Genomic DNA, 15,950 nt, shown 5'->3' with positions numbered 1-15,950 from the left:
TAAGAGCTGATATTGATCTACTGTTTTATGTTGTTCGTCTCATGATGTTTTTTAGACATGTTACATACGCTATGGAATAAAGGGAATGCTTTCAGATGGAAAATATTGAGTTCAAACGACTTTGAATCATGTAATGATTTAGGATTAGGGTTTGAAATAAATTGAGGATGTATTTTGCGAGATTATGCAGAGATCTACTCTAAATGCACCTTAGAATGCCTCTTGTGTTGTTTTATACTGGTAGTTACTCTGTTGTACTGGATTAGCTGCGCTAATGATTACGTTTTTCTTTTCCTCATTGTACAATAAATAATATATTCACCCCATCAGAGTCACCGAGGTGTCCTGAACGTGACCCAATACAGACCTGATGATGGAATATCATGATGTATTATCATCCAGTCAGGCATGTAAACAGATATGTACCGTATGAGGTGTGCGTGCGTGCGTGCGTGCGTGCGTACGTGTATATGCAACCACTAATAAGAGTTTGGGTAAGTGGACAGTTTGATAGTCTTTAGATGCTCAACTAACATCTAGAAGAAGAAGAAGTCTTTATTTGTCACACAGCAGTACACACCAGCACACATTTAATGGGCGACACGAAGCAATCAAATCAAACTTTTTTTGCATAGCACATTTCATACACAGAGGCAACACAATGCGCTTTACAGAGAGCAATGTTGGGATGGACATAGATCAGGCATTTTCCAGAGGGAAGAAAAATAAGGTGAGCTGTAAAAATTCTTCCATGACCTCTCAATGAGGTCAATGTAAAATGTCCGTCTATTGGCTAGGAACATTTACAGAGCACTAAACATGGGCTAAATACTCCATAAGAGAGACATGACTTATCAGTAAAGTAGATAAATATACATTTTACGTACATGGTAGGCCATTATGTACTAGCTATCCCTGTAGTCTATAGTAGAATATGTACTGTAAGTGTTTAGCATTTAGCAGACAGGCTCCTAAAAGAATATACAATAAACAAGGTAAAGTTGCTAAGCAGAAGTGGGGAAACAAAAAGCAGAGTGCCAAGAAACCACGAGGATGGCAGGGGGCCTGTCTGGGGGCCTGGACAGGGTGAACTCACCCCAGACCAACTCTCAGGTGCAGGGTTGCTCGGTAGTTTGATCCCACAACCCTTCATGATCAACTTCCTGTTTAAACAGCTGCATTATCCAAACAGCAGCCATGGTCAGGAAGTGAGAGGGAAAGCGGGCAAACACTGTAAACAGGACACACAGTAGCAGGCCGTTTTGGACTGGGGGGCTGTATTGCTCGCTGATTACAAGGAGCGGCGAAGATTTCCCGGACACAGGCAGAGCCATGTCCTGGCCTTTTGAGTGCTTTCTTCACTGAAATGTGATTTAGTTTAGGGTGGTTGAGGATTGTGCTTGCAACAGCACGTGTGTGGGTTCAATGTCTGTGGGACATCTTTGGGAAATGTGAGTGTGCTTCGGTGTACACCCAGTGTTTCCAGAGAGTTTTGTGCAGGAGAACAGATAGAGGCTGTGAGGACCAGCCATGAGGAGACCAGACCAGAGACCCTCCGCTGTCCACTCCTTCTCAACGCTGGAGGAGTGAAAGTGCAGGTTTCAATATTGACATGGTGTCACTGCAACGTGTTGTAAAGCGCTTGTAAAGCTAAACGCCGCCATCTCTGTGGTGTTCCTCTATTTATCTGGTCCTTTGACTCTGCAGCGCTCATAAACATGCAGCCCTGTCGTCGTTGTTGTTGTTGTTGTTTGTTTCCAGGCTGGCACTGTATACAAGTGGATCAATAGAAGCTGGAATGTCTATGAGACTGAAGAAAGATGTGTTCCTTTGACACAGGCGGAGTACACAGTAATCCCAGCAGACCTATAGTCCTGAGGACCCGGAGGTCCAGACTGTTCTGAGCAGCACTGCAGAGGTGCATGATGGGAACACACTGTCAGTCCTACCCTGGGTCGCGACCTCAGGGAATAACCTGTATAATAAGGAGCCAGCCAATCAAAAACAGTGTTCTTGTCCATATCAACCAGTGAGCAAATGTAATTCCTGCATTCATTTTACAGAATGAGAGGAATGACACTTTTCTGATTATCGGCTACAAACAAGTCTCTACAAATGAGTCTGTTTAGAAATGCCAGGTGTTTCACTGAGCTGTGTGATAACTTGGCTGGCTGACTTCAGATTCAACATTTGTCTCCCTGGTCTCAAATGGAAAGCTTGTGTATGACATGCAGTACAACACTCAGTCATATGGTCTGTTTACATAAGTTTGACCTGGAATAGTATTGTAGCTTATTTTAGACTGAGCAGAGAATGTTTTGCAGGATACAGTCATGTCCTGGCCTGGGACAGTGACTAATCCCCGTCTTCCCAGAATTCTTCAAGCTTCACCACTCCCCTGGACGTTTGTCCTATTGAGGAGCATCTGTTTGCCCACTCTGCCTCTTATTCGCTCTCATTGTGTCTCATCGTTTACAGTCTCTGTGTGGCTGGCTTTCTCCAGGGAATGTGCAAATGAAAGTGTCAGAGTGTGTGTGTGTGTGTGTGTGTGTGTGTGTGTGTGTGTGTGTGTGTACACATGTTGGCTGTGTGTTGTCTGAGTGTTTTGTTACTTTTGTGCAGTGTTTGGGACGTGTGTGTGTGTGTGTATGAGTGAGTGTGTGTGTGAGTGTTTGCCATATAGGTAAGCGTTTGCGGGTCTCGCATATCGTCTTCTGAGGTGGTCTGTGGGAGAGGGGTGGTCTGGGGGAGTTGGGAGGGGGGAGGGAGGAGGCTATATCAGGAGCAGGAGGAAACCCAGACTCCTCTAGAAGGCACAGCTCCAGGACTGGACAAGAAGCAGCAGAGAAGAAGATCTCAGACAGACAGTGGAACGTGGGAAAGCCGAGTCTCCAGCAGAGTCTCCAGCAGAGTCTCCAGCAGAGTCTTCGCTTCACACTGAGGTCTGGTCCCAGGTACTGAGGTGAGGAAGTAACATAGTAAACCTGGGCTGAGTTTCCCAGAGGCATCGTAGCACTAGGTTCATCTTAAGCTATGGCGTTCATCATAGCGCTACGATGAACTTAGCGCTACGATGCCTCTGGGAAACTCAGCCCTGGAATGTTGGACTATTTATTTATCAATCAATCAATCAATCAAAGCTTTATCTATCAGATGCCACCTTAGCAATCGTCGCTTATCTTCCTAGGCTTCCCTGTCTCTCTTGTACAGTATCTGTGTGATTGAATGCTAGTTGGTGGAATGATCTCAGTCATAGATCACTTTCTCACTGTTTCTTAGACAATGATTCTTTGAAGAAATGAAAAATTATGAAAAATGAGAGTGGATAATTCAAATGATGAATGATTATTGTTTTGTCCTAGTTGTTATTCATTCTTAGTTCTTCACTCTTCACTCACTCTTCAGCTCTTAAGTTCTCACCTAGCTCGTATACTGATGTCAGCTTCTGGATTCTCACGGTATAATATGTGATCCCCTTTCACTACATGTCCCTGTTCTGGTTTATGTAAGTACATTTCCCTATGTACCTTCTCTCTTTCTTCTCAGACGGTTTATTCAACGTTCAGAGGTTGTCATAAGTCCGAGGGGAAGCCAGAGGAAGCGGACAGAGACGAGACCTTTCACTACTGCAGCAGCTGGTGGTCTGGCGTGGCGAGAGAGAGAGAGAGAGAGAGAGAGAGAGAGAGTGTTCATGGTCGTTTCACCGGCTGGAGCTTGTGAACAGCTGGATGTTGAGTAGCAGAGACACACGCCCACAGGAGACTGCGACCCTTCTGAACACCACAGTCTACTGCCTGCCTACCTTCATCCTGGTCCTGACCGTCCCCAGCCCTTTTGATGTCAGACCATGAGCCACCCTCCCCGTCCCCCTCCCCCTCCTCGTCTCCTCCCCCCTTCCTCCAGTGTGACTACAGCGAGTGGAGCCCCACCTGGGTGCTGATCCCCTCCGTCTACCTGCTGGCCTTCCTGCTGGGCTCCCTGGGCAACAGCCTGGTGCTCTGGGCCTACCTGGACCGACCTCACCCCCGCCAGTCCCGCTGGACGACCCCCTGCGCCTGCGCCGGGAAACCCCTCCGGCCCCGAGGCCTGCGCTCCGCCCCCAAGCTGCCCGGCTCCTCCCGCTCCCTGACGGATTCTCTGATCGCCAGCCTGGCGGTGGCGGACCTGGCTTTCTTGGTGACCCTGCCCCTGTGGGCGGCCTACACGGCCCTGGACTACCACTGGCCCTTCGGCCGGCCGCTCTGCCAGGTCAGCAGCTACCTGGTGGCCCTCAACATGTACGCCAGCGTCTTCTCGCTCACCGCACTCAGCATAGAGCGCTATTGGCTCATCGCCGGCCGCCAGCGCTCCAGCCGCGCCAAGGTGCCTGGGGCCTGCAGGGCATTGTGGGTAGTGGGGAGTGTGTGGGTGACGGCGGGGTTGCTAGCTCTGCCCGCTCTAGTGTTGAGGACCACCAGGGAGATTGAACTAGGGGCGGAGTCTGATTATCATTGGCAGGAGGAGGAGGAGGAGCATCGCTCGGAGGCGGACGATTACCAAGGCGGATTTGTGAGATGTGAGATGGATTACTCTGGTCTGATCTCGGCAGAGCTGGGGCAGGACGAGCGAGAGAGGGCCGAGCTTCTGTGGACGGCGGCGCTGGGACTCAAATCCACTCTGATTGGCTTCCTGCTGCCACTGGCTATCCTATTGGTCTGCTATTGCTCGCTGGGCCGCCTCCTCAGCCGCCACTTCAGCCAGGGCCCGCGGCCAGACCCTCAACGCCAGCGCCGCCTGCTCCGGGTCATCGTCACCCTAGTGATGGCCTTCTTCCTGTGCTGGCTGCCCTTCCACACCAACAAGTCCCTGTCCATGCTGGTGGATCTGGGGCTGCTGCCCTACTCCTGCCCGCTGGACCGTACCCTGCTGGCCGCCCACCCCTACGTCACCTGCCTGGGCTACCTCAACAGCTGCCTCAACCCCCTGCTCTACGCCTGCTGCGACCCCGCCTTCCGCCAGCGCTGCCACGCCCTGCTGTGCTGGCTCTGGTGTCGAGGAGGAGGGGGAGGCGGGGGACCGGGGGGCTCGGGAATGTGCCGTGGCAGGTGTGGGTCTCCAGCGGTAGCAGACAAGGAGGAAGAGGAGGAGGGCAGGGAGCAACCCAGCAAGACCTCTACTATTCCTTCAATAACACGGGAGGAGACAGGGGATGGTATGGAAGAGGGTAAGGAGGAGGACAGGAGGGATAGCTGACGGGTGTGTGTGTGTGTGTGTGTGTGTGTGTGTGTGTGTGTGTGTGTGTGTGTGTGTGTGTGTGTGTGTGTGTACATGATCTGTGTGTGTATGTGTGTACAGTATGTATGGTATGTGTGTACAGTATGTGTGTGTGTTTGTGTCAAGAGAGAATCCTGGGAAGTATGTGACCTCCAGTGCCCATGTGATCTCCAGGAGAAACAGAGACTGTAATAGATGATGATGTCATAATGTCATTCCTGACAGAAGGCCTGAATGAAATGTGCTTTAGTCTGTACTTTTGCAATATACTGTATTTTTTCAATATAAAATTATTGACCAATCCACATTTTCTGTGTGTTTGTGCGTGTGTTAAAATAATATTAGGATTAGATAGACTTTAATTACCACCATGAGGGAAATACGGTATATAAATGAGATAGAAAAATATCAGAATAGATATATATATTCAGAATAATCATGCAAGTGACATGACTTTATCAAAATTTCTCTGCATTTCAAAAGTATGTCTACCATAACCCTTCACTTTTATTGAAAGGCCTGTTATGTCTAAAGATCCATTAGGGACTGACTTCATGCTTGTGTGAGACAGTGATGTTTATGGAAAAGTGAAGAACCCTTCAGTCCATGAGAATGAAGATGATACGCAGTGATCTGTTCTCTCGCCAGTAAAATCCTTTATTCATGGAACCAGTACAGATCCCGGTTTCCCACGGAGCCAGTGGCTCTGTAAACACTCCACTTCCACCAAGCGGAGAGGGAATGGGGAGACAGGGAGGCATGTGTGTGTTTGTGTTCGTGAACTGCGTGTTGTAGAGAGGAGAGCGTCTCCAGAGATGAGATGTGTAGAGGGGTCTACAGGTGGGCAGAGCAGCCGTACCTTGAATCTGCTTATTGCCGTGCAGTTTTTCAACGTACTTGGAATTTGCTTTCGGTTGTGGTGCATTATGTTTTATTGAATGATCCCCATTAGACACATGAATGAGCCTCTAATCGTCCTGGGGTCCCACAAAGTTAATACAATACAATACAATATACAGTAATACAACACAATACAAACATAAAAAGACACATTTAAGTACAATATAATAATTAAAAAAGACAGTAGTGATTCTATCGGAAGGTAATCCAGATGAGTCAGACACTTTTTTTTTTTTGCTTCATTTCGTTTCACCATTAGTGTCTTTAAATCACTACTTATCCATGGTGCACATTTTGCTTTTGTGGTGTTTTTTTCATAGGTGCATGTTTGTCAGCAATTTGCATGAATAATCTCATGAATATACTCAGTGACAGATCCGGATCCTCCTCCTACACACTATTGACCAGTTACTGTTTCTAACATCTTCCATAAAAAGTTCCTGGTTGAAGTGCTTATAGGACCTTTTGTGTATAGTTCTACCAGCTGCTTTAGGGACCTTCATTTTCCTTTTAAGTGCTATTAGGTTATGATCACTGAACCCAACACACAGCTATGGACACTGCCTTAGAACACTGTTCAGGGATGTTTGTAAAAATATAATTGTTTGTGTTAGGTTACAAGCACTTGCAACTGCTAGAAGTTTTTTCTTTAGAGGACACACAGCTAACCAATCAATGTTTAAGTCACCTACAAAATATAATTCACGCTTTTCATCACTAGCTTTATCCAGCATTTCACAAATCAAATTAAAGTTTCTCATATCCGCACTGGGCGATCTGTAGCAACAACTTACCAAGTATTGGTTTAGCATGTGGTAGGTGAACTTGTACCCACAGCGCCTTTACATCACACAACATTAAATCCCTTCGAATTTTTACTGGAATGTGACTTTGTACATATAAAGCTACACCTCCTCCAAATGTATCTCTATCTTTCCTAAACAGGGTATATCCATCAACCTCTAGTTCTGTATTCTCAAATGACGGGTCCAGGTGTGTTTGCGATATTGCCATTATATGGACATTACTTGACTGCATCACATAAATTAATTCATGGATCTTATATCTTAAGCTACAGATGTTTAAGTGAGCTATCAACAGGCCTTTACCTGGGATGTTAAAAGTGTTAGAGTCCATGTTAAAATGACACCAAATAGTTCACTACCAAGTAATTGGTCAGGAGTAGACTCAGTTCTCATTTCTAAGCAATGATAAAACATTGTGGTAGAATCTCACCATTAAGGGATTGAACCAGTACACTTTCATCACCTTGTTCAAATATAATTTATACCTCACACTGTAATCCATCTCTATACTAATAAAAGACAACTAAAGAGCTACAACACAGTAGCTGGCAGCTAGTCTAACGTTACACCATGTTTGTATACAGCTTTACATTTTGAACCAGAATTTCCCTGACCTGTCCAGGGCGTCATGTTGAGCTGGTCATCAGTGACTAGGTTGTTCAAGACTACCCTCCAGTGACGGTTGCAAGCGGAATTTTGACGGTATCCCAACCGAGTTCCACCATGGGAAAAGGGACAGGGGAGGGTGTGCCATGCAAGCGGAATTCCGACGGTATCCCAGAAGTCCACATGAGTTTTACCATCAGAAAAGCGACAGGGCAGGGCGACAGGGCATGGCGTCAGCATGTACGAATCATATGCGAATCATGTGCAAAACAGACATTCTCTGGCTGTTTGACAACGGTGCCCCTCTAGACACCCCACAGTAGAAACACTCCAGCGGATTGTCGCTCTGATTCTGATGGAGGACCAATATCTGTGTGTTATCTGGGAAAAGGTTAGAGTGAAAGGATGAACGTGTGGAGGTTTGGGGTATAGTCCCATAAAATCATCCCCAACCCCAATCTCCCGGGTGGGAGTCCAATAGTTTCACCGCTACTCTACTTGTACAGTGGAGATCACTTTCACTGCTACTGTACTCGGAGGGTTGATTTTGGTGTCCTTCTTTATTTTGGTGTGCTGGGACTACTGCCTCTTGTGGTGCCAACGGCGAAATGCAGGTCAACATTGACCGGAGGAAGGGAGGGAGGGAGTGATAACCTGACAAACGTTATCTATAGTGCTGGCTTACAGCCATGCACAAAAAACACACTTGAAGTTTTGGTGGGATTGTCTTCACTATATAACAACCTGTTAGGACTGGCATAGCAAGTTCCTGTCAGTAGTCTGTACTTTTGTTTTAGAATAGAGGTAGAGTAAATCTAGCAGACACAATCTTGTCTTGACTTTCAGAATCTGGCATCCCATTGAGGTTTATTGAGAAGGTTTCTCATTCCAAGAAGAGTAGTTCTCTGACACATGCTGCAGCGCATAACATTGAGACAACATGGACAGGGTGCAGGGACGAGACAGGACAGTGCAAAGATGGGACAGTGCAAAGGGCGAATACAAAATGCTAGTGCAAAAAAGGATAAGCTAAGAAAAAGAACAATATACAAAAAGTAGTGCAGTCAGTGTATATACAGTGAGTATGAATATGTGAGAGTGTAATGTGTGTGAGTGTGTGTATGTGTATGTGTATATGTGTGCGCGGTGGTCATGTGCAAGTGTCTATCGACAGTGTCTCTCAACGGTGGTGAGCGGGTGGGTGGGGGGGTTGTCAGAGGGGGACACAAGCCTTTTTGAAGAGGCTGATGTCCGTGGGGAAGAAGCTGCCTCTGTGGCGTCTAGACGTGGTCCTGATGGACCGCAGCCTCCTGCCTGAGGGGAGGGGCACGGAGAGATTATGGCCGCGGTGAGAAGGGTCGGCCGCAATCTTCCTGGCCCACTTCAGGGTCCTGGAGTTGTGCAGGACCAGGAGGGAGGACAGGTTGCAGCCAATCACCTTCTCTGCGGATCGGATGACGCGCTGCAGTTTCTCCCTGTCCTTAGCTATAGCGACGGAGTACCAGATGGTGATGGAGGAGGTGAAGATGGACTCAGTGATGGAGGTGTAGAAGGACCTTGACCTGCATGTTGGTCTGGAAGCCATCCAGATGGTTGAGAAGCTCCAGCATGGTTCCTGTCTCCTGCCTTCTCACTGTCAAACCTGCATGACACACACACACACACACACACACACACACACACACACGCATACAGGGGCGCCATTAGAAATTATGAGCTCTATGAAAGAATATAATATTGCCCCCCCCCCCCCCCCCACAAGCCTAGACCTTATCATAATTAAAATAATAATAGTGGTTAATGGGGCCCCTGTCAGCCCCTGATTTACGACAATTCCAAGGGCCCCTGGAATCGTTGTAAATCCCGCCCCCCTTATGGCTCCCCTGCACACTCACTCACACACACACACACACACACACACACACACACACACACACACACACACACACACACACACACACACACACACACACACTGTTTTCATAGGCTCTCAATAAATATGTGCATGTTGCATATAGGTTACAGCAAATGTCTGTTGTCACATAAGTGTAAGTGCTTTTATCTACTGTCGTTAGGCTTACATAGGGGGTAATGCAATTTAAATCTGCACTGCGCTTCCATGTTCTATTTTTATGCAGAAATGTTGTTATGTTTAGTATGTTTTCTGAAACGGCTATGAGTCGTGCACTATTTTTGTAGGAGTGTTTGTGTAATAGTCATCTTTGCAGTTCCTGCGGAGGGCGCTGTGCAGCCCACACCCATCGAACCCGGAATCAACAAGAATCCAACCAACCGCCGAAGAAGAAGAGAGGAAAAATGGCTTCGCTGAATGACAAGTCGGTTTGGGATGAGGTGGAGGTTTGTTTCAATAAATACACAGAATTTAAAAATGTATAGTTACCAATCGAAAAAACATACTTTTAAAGAACGCAAATGTTTGCTATTATTTAGTGAAAATGTAAAGTTAGCAAGCCCACACTTGCTCAGGTTGTCTTGCTAACAAGCCCGTTCAGCAGCGGGGGAGTGACACAGGGAAATTTCATGCTGCTAGCTAGGCTAGGCTAAGTTAGCTCTGAAGTTACCATTCAGGTTTTTCATTCAAAAGAAACGTATATCTTGTCCAGTGTTAACATTTTGTGTGTCAACAACAGGATGGCATCGGCGAAGAAGTCCTTAAGATGTCCACCGACGAGATCGTTCAACGGACACGTCTTCTGGACAGCGAGATAAAGGTGCTTGGCTAGCTAGCGTGCTTGGCTAGCCATGTTGTCTATTATTGATGACATGCAACAGTGCCAATGTTGTTGTTCATTCTGAGATTAAATAAAGCATAGAAACCCGTATTCCAACAAGATGTAAACCGTATTGATCAATCTATATCATTCTTGGCTTTACAAACACTCCGTTGACTTAACTGCTATTTAGTCCACTGAAAATTTGATCTTGCATTCTAAGATGAGTGGGATTATGATTTTCTTTCAGACATGTACTTGGCTGTTCAGCATTGACCGTTGTAGCTGAATATGTTGAATATTTCGCTCTGTCTCTTGTCCTAGATCATGAAGAGTGAGGTGCTGAGGGTGACTCACGAGCTGCAGGCTATGAAGGATAAGATCAAGGAGAACACAGAGAAGATCAAGGTCAACAAGACTCTTCCCTATCTGGTCTCCAATGTCATCGAGGTATGACGTCATACCTACCCTGGCCTTTATGGTTTAGAGCTTAGAGCTGCAGAGCAATGCTTCAACTTGTTTTTTACCTCACTATTTCATCACCAATGTTAACCTTTCTCTTGTGTGTCGCTCTGTCGCGTGTGTGTGTGTGTGTGTGTGTGTGTGTGTGTGTGTGTGTGTCCCAGCTACTGGACGTAGACCCTAATGACCAGGAGGAGGATGGAGCTAACATAGACCTGGACTCCCAGAGGAAGGGAAAGTGTGCTGTCATCAAGACCTCCACACGGCAGGCAAGACTCACACACACTCACACACACACACCACGCACACACACACCACCTCAAGTCAAGTCAACATTTATTCATCACGTACCACATCATTACAGGTCCCTAATCTGCGGTTTGTGAAACGGCGTCAGGCAGCCCCAGCTAGCTAGTTAGTTCTGTCCACTAACATAGCTTTGAGAATTAAGTCTGCTACTGCCTCTGCATCAAATCTGTCCGTAAACAGACAGAATGCAGAACTAGCCAACTGGGGCTTCATGCATCGCAGATCGGGGCTTAAACACCACTGCTTATGGTTTTGTGTGATACTGTGTTTCTGCAGACCTACTTTCTGCCTGTGATCGGCCTGGTGGATGCAGAGAAACTGAAGCCTGGAGACCTGGTGGTGAGACGGCTCTCTGTCCTCTACAGCACCCCACAGCACTTTCCCTGTACAACTGTACAGCACACCCAGCCTGACTAAAAACTGGCCGATTGTCCTATTAGTTGGTTATTTTGACTGTCCAAGCATCAAGTTCCCTCTTCTCCCTCCGTCCCCTTCCTTCCCCCGCGTTGTGTGTGTGTGCGTGTGTGTGTGTCCAGGGAGTGAACAAGGACTCGTACCTGATCCTGGAGACTCTGCCTACGGAGTACGACTCCAGAGTGAAGGCCATGGAGGTGGACGAGAGGCCCACAGAGCAGTACAGTGACATCGGAGGCCTGGACAAGCAGATCCAGGAGGTCAGACTTCACACACACATACTTATGCGAGCACACACACACACACACATTTTAACTAACTTCGAAAGCGCATAGAAACAACCTCTCTAGAACTGTCATGATGCCTACACGCTACGCTAGGCCTGTGCGCTACACAAGCTTTGTCTGAACGTTTCACAACATTGCTCTCTGCTGAACGCAGCCCAGAGTGACTAAAACAGCCACTGTAGCCGTTGATGGTACCATACTGCATGATACAGATACATCCATATCTCCCTGCAGTTGGTGGAGGCCATCGTCCTGCCTATGAATCACAAAGAGAAGTTTGAGAACTTGGGGATACAGCCCCCCAAGGGGGTCCTGATGTACGGACCTCCTGGCACAGGCAAGACCCTGCTGGCTAGGGCCTGCGCTGCACAGACCAAGGTTAGTACCAAAAGTGGTTGATGTGTGTGGTTGATGACATGGCTTGATCATTCAAAAGCAGGTAAGGTTATTCTAGGACTAGGTAAAGATGTGCAGAGTGGTGACTTCGCATGTCTCTCTACCCCGCCCAACTCTAGGCCACCTTCCTGAAGCTGGCGGGCCCCCAGCTGGTCCAGATGTTCATCGGAGATGGAGCCAAGCTGGTGAGAGATGCCTTTGCCCTGGCCAAGGAAAAGGCTCCCTCCATCATCTTCATCGACGAGCTGGACGCCATTGGCACCAAGAGGTGAGCTGGCCGACCAGATGTACTGGAACCCACTACCAGACCAATTTGGGAACCAAGTAGCTGTATGTGGTCACTCCCATTAACGTGTGGTCTTTCAGCCTCGAGTGTGCGTCTGTACATATTCCTGCCTCGGCTATGGTTGGTGTTTTAGGAAGTCTGTTAATTGTGACGGTGGGAAAATTTCCGTGGGAACATTTGGGAATTTATTTCAAGTGTTTTCCCTAGATTTAGTGCGGTCCGAGCCGAGTGCATGCCTAACCTGTGTGTGTGTGTGTGTGTCATGCAGGTTTGACAGTGAAAAGGCAGGAGACAGGGAGGTCCAGAGGACCATGTTGGAGCTTCTCAACCAGCTGGACGGCTTCCAGCCCAACATGCAGGTCAAGGTACGGCTGCCCTGCATACCTCCGGACCCCTCTACACATCTCACGTCTGGAGCTGAACACTCAGTTCACAGGCACACTGCCTAACATGCCTCCCCATTCCCCCCTTCCCTCTCCCCCTCCCTCTCCCCAGGTGATTGCGGCCACCAATAGGGTGGACATCCTGGACCCTGCTCTGCTGCGTTCGGGCCGTCTGGACAGGAAGATCGAGTTCCCCATGCCCAACGAGGAGGCGCGCGCTCGCATCATGCAGATCCACTCGCGCAAGATGAACGTCAGGTACGCAGACGTAACCGAGTTCACCTGCTTAAACCGGGCAGCCCACCGCGCGCTCGCACCATCAGATTGGCTAGCTTTTCGGGGGCATCGCTGGTTGAAGAGGCCTTTACGGAAGGTGGTCAAGAGCGACGCAGTGGCTGCGTGAGAGTTCATGCCCCCCTAAACCGTGCTGTACCATGCTATACAACTCTGCCAGACCAGACCAGTCCAGTCCTGAGTTAGCTGCTAGCCTGTCCCCTGCTCTCTGTCTCCCTCTGCAGTCCTGATGTGAACTATGAGGAGCTGGCTAGGTGCACTGACGACTTCAACGGAGCCCAGTGCAAAGCTGTGTGTGTGGAGGCAGTAAGTATACAACTGAATAATACACACTACAACCTGAGCAATACACATTACACACTACTTTACACACTGCAACCCCCCCCCCTCTCCTCCAGGGTATGATCGCGCTGCGTCGGGGAGCCACAGAGCTCAACCATGAGGACTACATGGAGGGCATCCTGGAGGTGCAGGCCAAGAAGAAGGCCAACTTGCAGTACTACGCCTAGGATGGGCCGGGACTGGGGGGATGTGTGTGTGAGCGTGTGTGTATGAGAGAGAGAGACCCTCTAGCTACACATGAACCAGTGTGTGCAGCTACTAAGTGTAGGACAACTGTCGTCCATAATATCTTAACATCTGGCTCAATGTGACATCAGTGTACTGGGAAGTGGGGCGTGAGTGTGTGTGTGTGTGTGTGTGTGTGTGTGTGTGTGTACGTGTGTGCGTGCGTGCGTGTGTGTGAGAGAGAGGGAGAGGTAGGGACTAGAGACACTTGTAGTCTATAACTGTACCAAATCTCTTCTTGCCCATGTAAGAATAAATCGATTTTTTTTTTCCACTAGTTCCAGTGCCGTCTGCTGCTCTGTGCACTAGCTACTGTACTGAGTTCAGTGTGGAAGGTGAGAGTTCAAGTTGTGTTGAAGGCATATCACTAGAATACTAGGGTCCTACGGTTGAAGGTCGGTAAGTGAAGGCATAAAATACAATAGCAGCAGTATGGAATGTTAAGGAATTATCAGTTGTGGAACAGATATAAGGCCGTTTCAGACGAGGAGCGATATCCGCGCATTGTAATTCATTTTCAATGAGAGAGGCGAGCGGACAATCTGGGGCGGAGCGACAAGCGGGCGCGACCCCGTGAAATGGTCGCGCGCGTGCTCGTTTCGTGCACACACCCGCCCGCGACAACAGCTGAATTGTAGTCATCTTTCCCCGCAGGCGGAATATCGCTCCCCGTCTGAAACGGCCTATATAGTTATGAGACTGTATTCACAAAGAAACAATGACTTGGAGTCCCCTGAAGTGGGAGTGAATGAGGCCATCCTGATCTCACTATCTGGCATGCCAGTTTACTAGTGTGTCCCCTAAGAAGCAATTCAGAAAGCTGCTCAGCTACTTTTACTAAAGGAATTTTTGGAACTCATAAGCTAAGGGTAGTGTTGACCGTGTAACTAGGCATGCCAACGTGAGAAACAGGCTACTATCCTTTATAGGGCCAACATCATATAGGATACTACACTATTATGCGAAGTCATCAGGTCGTCCAGACAGGCCTCCCATTTTTGTCTCGTTATCCCTGTCCTCCATACACCTGGCGATTTCATTGGTGTTCTCCACTTCCACATCCATCTCAAGTATGTCCACAAATGTTTTGGTAGGAATGATTTGATAGTTTAACCTCCGTTAAATCTACTTATATCTTGGTCAGTTACGATTATAGGCCCAGAGATACAAACCGTGCACCCTACACTGGTAACAGGCTCTCTGCCAACTGCCTGAACCAAAATAATTGATAATACAGTATGTCACACAGCTATATCAAAGACTAGCACTGACAAGTGCTGTTCAGCCACATCTCAGATGTAGTTGTTGACCAGAATTTTGCAGCTCAACATTCCAAAGATCTGAAGCTGAGATGAGTCCAGGTGCCCTCAGATCACCTCTGGCCCCACATTAAGAATCTAGCCTGCTAATAGTTTCTATACCCGTTAATTCTCTACCCTCTCTACAAGAAAGCCAGAGCCAGAGCCGCCTGTTCTTCCTGAGGAGACTGCGGTCCTTTAATGTCTGCAGCAAAATGCTGCAGATGTTTTACAGCTCCGTGGTGGCCGGCGCCCTCTTGTACGGCGTTGTTTGCTGGGGAGGAGCCATCAAGGACAAGGAGGCGGGCCGGCTCACTAAGGTGATCAAAAAAGCCGGCTCGATCCTCGGTCTGCAGTTGGACTCACTGGTGGAGGTGGCTGAGAGGAGGACCCTGAAGAAGGTTCTATCAATCATGGACAACCCACTACACCAGTCACTGATGGCACACAGGAGCACTCTCACTTTCAGTAACAGACTCACCACCATGCACTGCAGAACAGAACGCTTGAGGAAGTCCTTCCTCCCAACAGCCATTAGACTATTCAACTCCACACAATCTGGGCGTGGCCACAGGGATTGCACTTATTAATAATGCACCATTATGACACTGGCTTTTAACTGGAGATCACTTGGTGTACAACACATCCATTGTTTTTAACAACGTACATGTCTGATGTTTTTGGTCTGTCCTTATCTTGTATGTTTCTATATGTGTATTGTTGTGTTGTTTTTATGGCTGTTTTATGAGCTACGTGGCATTTTAATTTCCTTCGGGATAAATAAAGTGAATCAAATCAAATCAAAATTCACTCACCCTTTTCCCCCTCCATCCATCCTCCCAATGTACATGTACAATCTCATTTATCCTTTCATCCAGCCAATGCACATGGCTCTAAAGCTGTTCACCGTATAGGGCACTTTGAACTATACATAGCCTACATTATTTTTCTAAATTT

At 47.8% G+C, this 15,950-nt stretch overlaps 2 protein-coding genes across 2 annotated transcripts; both read left to right on the top strand.

The window, feature by feature from the left end:
* Window positions 1–2,846: 2,846 nt before the first annotated feature.
* On the top strand, window positions 2,847–6,072 carry aplnr2 (apelin receptor 2; the record flags this gene model as incomplete). The annotated part of the gene is made up of 4 exons (XM_084437313.1): window positions 2,847–2,962; window positions 3,547–5,203; window positions 5,428–5,441; window positions 6,049–6,072. The coding sequence occupies exons 2-4, from the start codon at window positions 3,838–3,840 to the stop codon at window positions 6,070–6,072; spliced, it is 1,404 nt and encodes a 467-aa protein (XP_084293439.1). The 5' UTR covers window positions 2,847–2,962; window positions 3,547–3,837.
* Window positions 6,073–9,881: 3,809 nt separating this feature from the next.
* psmc3 (proteasome 26S subunit, ATPase 3) lies at window positions 9,882–13,972 on the top strand (the record flags this gene model as incomplete). The annotated part of the gene is made up of 12 exons (XM_084436590.1): window positions 9,882–9,923; window positions 10,217–10,297; window positions 10,622–10,747; window positions 10,924–11,028; window positions 11,345–11,407; window positions 11,605–11,742; window positions 12,004–12,147; window positions 12,285–12,433; window positions 12,720–12,816; window positions 12,947–13,092; window positions 13,353–13,434; window positions 13,527–13,972. 12 exons carry the CDS (start codon window positions 9,882–9,884, stop codon window positions 13,635–13,637), a joined length of 1,284 nt encoding a protein of 427 aa, XP_084292716.1. The 3' UTR covers window positions 13,638–13,972.
* Between the last annotated feature and the right edge of the window lie 1,978 nt (window positions 13,973–15,950).

Source organism: Borostomias antarcticus, assembly GCF_949987555.1.
Source record: "Borostomias antarcticus genome assembly, chromosome: 4".
NCBI classification, from domain to species: domain Eukaryota; kingdom Metazoa; phylum Chordata; class Actinopteri; order Stomiiformes; family Stomiidae; genus Borostomias; species Borostomias antarcticus.
This window is presented reverse-complemented; position numbering and strand designations above follow the sequence as displayed.